This window comes from Austrofundulus limnaeus, unplaced genomic scaffold (genome assembly GCF_001266775.1).
Source record: "Austrofundulus limnaeus strain Quisiro unplaced genomic scaffold, Austrofundulus_limnaeus-1.0 Scaffold0, whole genome shotgun sequence".
NCBI classification, from domain to species: Eukaryota; Metazoa; Chordata; class Actinopteri; order Cyprinodontiformes; family Rivulidae; genus Austrofundulus; species Austrofundulus limnaeus.
The window spans coordinates 7,212,219-7,218,218 of NW_013952402.1; the positions used below are offsets into that span (position 1 = coordinate 7,212,219).

At 38.6% G+C, this 6,000-nt stretch overlaps 1 protein-coding gene across 1 annotated transcript in view; it reads left to right on the plus strand.

The window, feature by feature from the left end:
• The window catches only part of ryr2b (ryanodine receptor 2b (cardiac)), a 61,009-nt gene that overhangs the window by 235 nt on the left and 54,774 nt on the right, over positions 1 to 6,000 (plus strand). Inside the window, exons 2-7 of the mRNA XM_014001040.1 lie at positions 1,227 to 1,346; positions 1,708 to 1,812; positions 4,260 to 4,334; positions 4,434 to 4,512; positions 4,639 to 4,751; positions 5,462 to 5,585. Coding sequence (XP_013856494.1) covers positions 1,227 to 1,346; positions 1,708 to 1,812; positions 4,260 to 4,334; positions 4,434 to 4,512; positions 4,639 to 4,751; positions 5,462 to 5,585 — 616 coding nt within the window. The remainder of the gene's footprint in view (positions 1 to 1,226; positions 1,347 to 1,707; positions 1,813 to 4,259; positions 4,335 to 4,433; positions 4,513 to 4,638; positions 4,752 to 5,461; positions 5,586 to 6,000) is intronic.

Genomic DNA, 6,000 nt, shown 5'->3' on the forward strand with positions numbered 1-6,000 from the left:
TCTTTATATTGGCTTGGTATTTAAATGAAGAATCCTTTCACGATGACCACAGAGTTTACAGAAATAGTGTAAATTCAGGTGTAACTTTTCATTCCTTTCCAAGGTTGTCAGCTAAAAGTTTTGCTTTTCTTTTTTGTTATGCAATGCATCAGAATGTTTAAACCAACCTTAAGTACAAAAAAAGTCAAATAAATAATTCTTACCCTGCAGCTTTCAACAGCCTGCTTTTTTGATCACTTTATTCAATTTACTGGCAGGGGGAAAAAGGAAGAAAGAGAAAACTACGTCTGCTTTCCCCCCTTCATCTTCATGGCAAGAGAAGAGACTGTCGTTGTTAAAAGTTGTCTTCTCGCAGCTCATACTCTTTGCCCTTTGGTCAGGGTCATGTCTGGATAAAGACATGGAGATACAAGCGTATAATCAGGGATTTAAAAAGATTATAGTCATTTTGTGAAATAAACCCATGATAGGATTTTTTTAACATAAAATTGCACAGGTGTGTGCTGCTGGGCTTTGATTAATCCTGACTTATTAACTATTTAGTTGGTAGATGTTTGAAGAAACACGCTCAATTTAATGCTTGTGTTGTGAGTCCATTTTTGAGGCAAGGTGGCCAACTTTAATTATACAGAAACACCAAGGGGCCCTGAATTATATTGACTGGAGTGTCAATGTTTTGTGACAAAAAGTCCAATTTTTATGTTTTTTTTCACATTTAGATTAAATCCTGAGGCATAGTAATTTTTTTACTTGCCAGGTGTACAGCAGAGGAGCTCAGTCCTTAAGCCATCTGAGTGCCCCACACTACCTCAGCACAGTGTGTTTGACTGATTGCAGAGTCCTGCTGATATGAGGAGTGGAGAGAAGGGTGAATCAGGGGTCAGATAGTGCCGTGCATTCCCAATATGGAGGTTTGAATGGTGGCTATGGAGAGGTGTTGGTATTCCTGCTCGTCTGTTATCGTTTTCTGTGGTTCTTTAAATAGACAGAGTTGTCTAATTGGTTTGACGTGCTGTTTGTGGCACTGAAACCGAGATAAGATTATCGGTAAGTGGCAGAAATATACTGTATGCAGTGTGAATGGGACAAGAYTATTTCCCAAAACTGCAAAATGGCTACGCTGGTCAGCTTCTTCTCTTCACACTGCACTGTCACGCACACATACACACGCAAATGCAATTTCTCTAGCTAGCTTCTGTTGTCATTTTTGTATGTGTTTTTCTCAGGGAGATGAGGTGGTTTTGCAGAGCACCTTCACCTCCCAAGAGGAGCATTTGAAGCTGTGTCTTGCMGCCGAAGGATTTGGCAGCAGGCTTTGCAGGCTTGAACCCACTTCAAACTGCAAGGTAAAGAGCTCCACCTCAGAGGCTGCTGCTCRCCGCTGCCAGAGGGCTTTGTTTGTCAGATTTTGTGACATAGAGATTGTGACAMTTGTTGAAACATTTTGCAGTTCAGTGTATTCAGCACAATATTGTAATACAGACGTGTTCAGTCTTGCAACATATCTGCAATAACATTTCAAGTTTGCTAAAAATTTGGGAGCAGCAACTTAGTTTTTAAGCTCAGTCTGTTTGCCTTCTCTTTTAGGATTAAAGGGGAAAAACCTTTTTCCTATTTTTGCGTATTTACCTGCTCGTGTCACTTTTTGAAAGCCCATTGACATACATGAAACTGATGCAAAGTGCCGTCCTCTTTATTTCATGCCAGAATGTTCCACCAGACTTGTCTGTGTGTGGCTTCGTCCTGGCCCAGTGCCTCTCAGTTCGAGCCCTGCAGGAGATGCTGGCCCACAGCGAGCGACTGGCAGCAGAGGTGAGAGTCTGTTCGCTTCTTTTCACTCCCGTTGCACCTTAATGAACATGTTTGCTGGTCTGGGATGTCTTTGTCACTTTTGTGGCAGACTCTRTTATGAATTTATAAAGCAATAAAGACAGAATAAAAACAAACAAAAGCAATGTTTAATCCAATGAGTTTGTCTGTTAGCAAAATGCAGCAGGTAAAATAAGTATTGAACACGTCAACATTTATCTCAGTAAATATATTACTAGAGGTGCTAATGACATGAAATTTTCACCAGATGTCGGTAACAACCCAAGTGATCCATACATACAAAGAAATCAAACCATAAATGTCCAGAAATGAAGTTATTTGTAATAATGTGGAATGGCACAGGRAAAAAGTATTGAACACATGAAGAAAGGGAGGTGTAAAAAGGCATGGAAAGCCAAGACACCAGCTGAACTCTCTCAGTAATTAGAAAGCAAGTCTGCCCCTTGTCAGTGCAAATTAATATCAGCTGGTTCAGTCCCAAATGATGGCCAGGTATCACACAAGAACCATCTGATGATGGGTAAAAGTAAAGAGCTCTCTCAAGACCTTCACAACCTTATTGTTGCAAAGCATAATGATGGCATCGGTTACAGAAGAATGTCTAAACTTCTGAAGGTTCCAGTGAGCACTGTTGGGGCCATAATACAGAAGTGGAAAGGACATTATTTCACCATAAACTGACCACGACCAGGTGCTCCTCACAAGATTTCTGACAGAGGAGTGAAAAGAATTATCAGAAGAGTTGTCCAAGAGCCAAGGACSACTTGTGGAGAGCTTCAGAAAAATGTGGAATTAGCAGGTACGATTGTTTCAAAGAAAACAATAAGTAATGCACTGAAACACCATGGCCTGTATGCACGCTCACCACGCAAGACTCCACTGCTGAAGAAACAGCATGTTGAAGCTCCTTTAAAGTTTGCTGCACAACATTTARACAAGCCTGTGTAATACTGGGAGAATATAGTCTGGTCAGATGAGACCAACWTTGAACTGTTTGGATGCCAGAATACACATCATGTTTGGAGGWCAAATGGCACTGCACATCAGCCCAAACACACCATACCAACAGTGAAGTTTGGAGGTGGGAACATCATGGTGTGGGGCTGTTTTTCAGCATATGGTACTGGCAAACTTCAAATAATTGAAGGAAGGATGAATGGAAAAATGTACAGAGACATTCTTGATAAAAAACTGCTTCCATCTACCAGGATGATGAAGATGAAATGTGGCTGGACATTTCAGCAAGACAATGACCCCAAACGCAAAGTCAAGGAAACTCTCAGTTGGTTTCAGAGAAAGAAACTAAAGCTGCTGGAATGGCCCAGCCAATCACCTGACCTGAATCCAACAGAAAATCTATGGAAAGAACTAAAGATCAGAGTTCATAGAAGAGGTCCACGAAAACTTCAAGATTTGAAGACTGTTTGTGTGGAAGAATGGGCCAAAATCACACCTGAGCTATGACTAGTTTCTCCATACAGGAGGCGTCTTGAAGCTGTCATTGACAACAAAGGCTTTTGTACAAAGTATTAGATAAATTTCAGTAAGTGTGTTCAATACTTTTTCCCTGTGCCATTCCACATTATTACAAATAACTTCATTTCTGGACATTTATGGTTTGATTTCTTTGTATGTATGGATCACTTGGGTTGTTACCAACATCTGGTGAAAATTTCATGTCATTAGCTCCTCTAGTAATATATTTACTGAGAAAAATGGTGACGTGTTCAATACTTATTTTACCCGCTGTATGTAATGAATCAGAAAACGGATTTTATTAAAACTCCTCAAAAGTAATCATTGGACGCACATTTACAACCGATTAACCTTTGGAGTCAACCTGAATCAAAACTGCAGTTGCAACTCATTAAACTTGGTCAACAGAAAGCGACTAAACGTCAGTGAATTCTTGGCCAAATTTTGGTATAGCTGAACATCTTTCTCATCACATACTTTGAGCACTAAAAGATCACACAAGGTTTGTTCAAATATTTGGTATGCAAGGYGGTGTGAAGTATGCATTCATAAAAGGAATCTGACCTTAATTTATTTAATGTGATAAAGTCATAAGATGAGCAAACCTGGAAAATTACTAAAAAATAATTGTTGTTGAAAGAAATTTTGTTTTTTTCCYGATCCGGTTCTTGGAACCCACCTTTACTACATGTTTTAGATGTTTCCCAGCATCATTGCATSAGATTTACATGTTTAGAATCATTCAGCAAGTTATAACGTTAAGCACAAGACTTTTAATCATCCATTGATTGAAATCAGGTGTGTCCAAGTAGAGAAAAATCAAAAACATGTAGGACAGTTTGTTCCCAGGACTGGAATAAACTGATATTTTGAATGAATGAATGAATGAATGAATGAATGAATGAATGAATGAATGAATGAATGAATGAATAAGCTTACTTTGTTATTTGCAGGTGGGAGCAGGAGTTAGCCATCGCACTCTCCTATATGGCCAGGCAGTGTTGTTTCGGCACTCGTACAGCAGCATGGTAAGTTCTTTTTATTACTGCCAATAACTTTCTGTTAAAGCATTTTTTACAGTTTTTTTGCTAAAATATATAGTTTGTACACTTTCATTTCCCTTTCAGTATCTCAGCTGCTTGCCTTCGTCTCAGTCTTCGCCTGACAAACTAGCGTTTGACGTTGGTCTGAGAGAGGATGAAGCAGGTATTTCTCTTTTTTTTCTTGAGATTTGCTTTTCTTATTTTTATGTTGTGATATAGATAAAATGGTCCTCGCCATGAGTGAACAGCTTTAAAGTTTCCTCTCATGTAAATTCTGCTTGCGACTCAGGAGAAACGTGTTGGTGGACGGTCCATCCGGCCTCCAGGCAGAGGTCAGACGGTGAGAAGGTGCGTGTTGGAGATGACCTCATACTGGTCAGTGTGTCATCTGAGAGATATCTGGTGAGTCAGTGGAAAAGCTGTTTCTTTTTCTGGCTAAAATAAAGCCATATCAATAAAAGGAGAAATAAACTACATTATGTATAACATTACAGAGGAAATGCTGAGTGAAGTGAAATAATAAAAGCTAATGTTTAGCTAAAAGGAGAAAAAATATTGTAAAGCTTTTTGAAAGTTAAAAGAAGTAAAAAAAAAACATTGGCTAAGAGAAGGCTAGCAAAAGTTAGAAGTAGCAGAATGTTAGCTTGCTAAAAGTAGCTAAACCTAAAGGCTAACTGTAGCAAAATGTCAGCTAAAAGCCAAAATTAGCAAGTAGCTAATTAAAAGCTTAAAGTAGCAAAACACTGGATAAAATTGGATTAAAAAATAAGTGTACATGCTGAATCACATTGTTATTGTTAATAAATTCTTGTTTTTTTACATTATGCCAGACATCTAACAATACAACTTGTCAAAGAATATGTTAAAATTTACCGTTTAACTTTGTAGTTTCATTTTCTTTATCTACTCTACACTTTTTCTCCATCATAAACTGCTGGTTTGATTTCGTATGATTTCATGCAGAAGTTGGCGGCCTAAATGCTCTCTCCCACTGATGAATTGTTTTGCATAATTGTGTATGATAACAGCTATTGTGGTGGTTAAAAAAAAATCAGAAGCTGTTTTCACTCTTGATGAGCCCATTTTTCTTACTTTCATTTCCTTTTTCCCAGCATCTGTCCTTTGGCACTATATCTGACAACAAAAGCTTGAGCGACAGTCTGATTGTCAGTGCCGCCTTCCAGCAGACTCTTTGGAGTGTTGCTCCCATCTGTTCTGGAGGTGCAGTTGCTCAAGGCGAGTCTTTTTTTTTCTTCTTGTTGCTCTCTAAGCATGTCGATAAGCGAAACATCTATCTTTTTTACTGATATTCATACAGTGGGTAAAAAAAGTATTGAACATGTCACCATTTTTCTCAGTAAATATATTACTAGAGGTGCTAATGACATGAAATTTTCACCAGATGTCGCTAACAACCCAAGTGATCCATACATACAAAGAAATCAAACCATAAATGTCCAGAAATGAAGTTATTTGTAATAATGTGGAATGGCACAGGGAAAAAGTATTGAACACATGAAGAAAGGGAGATGTAAAAAGGCATGGAAAGCCAAGACACCAGCTGAACTCTTTCAGTAATCAGCCCTTGTCAGTGCAAGTTAATATCAGTTGGTTCAGTCCCAAATGATGGCCAGGTATCACACAAAAACCA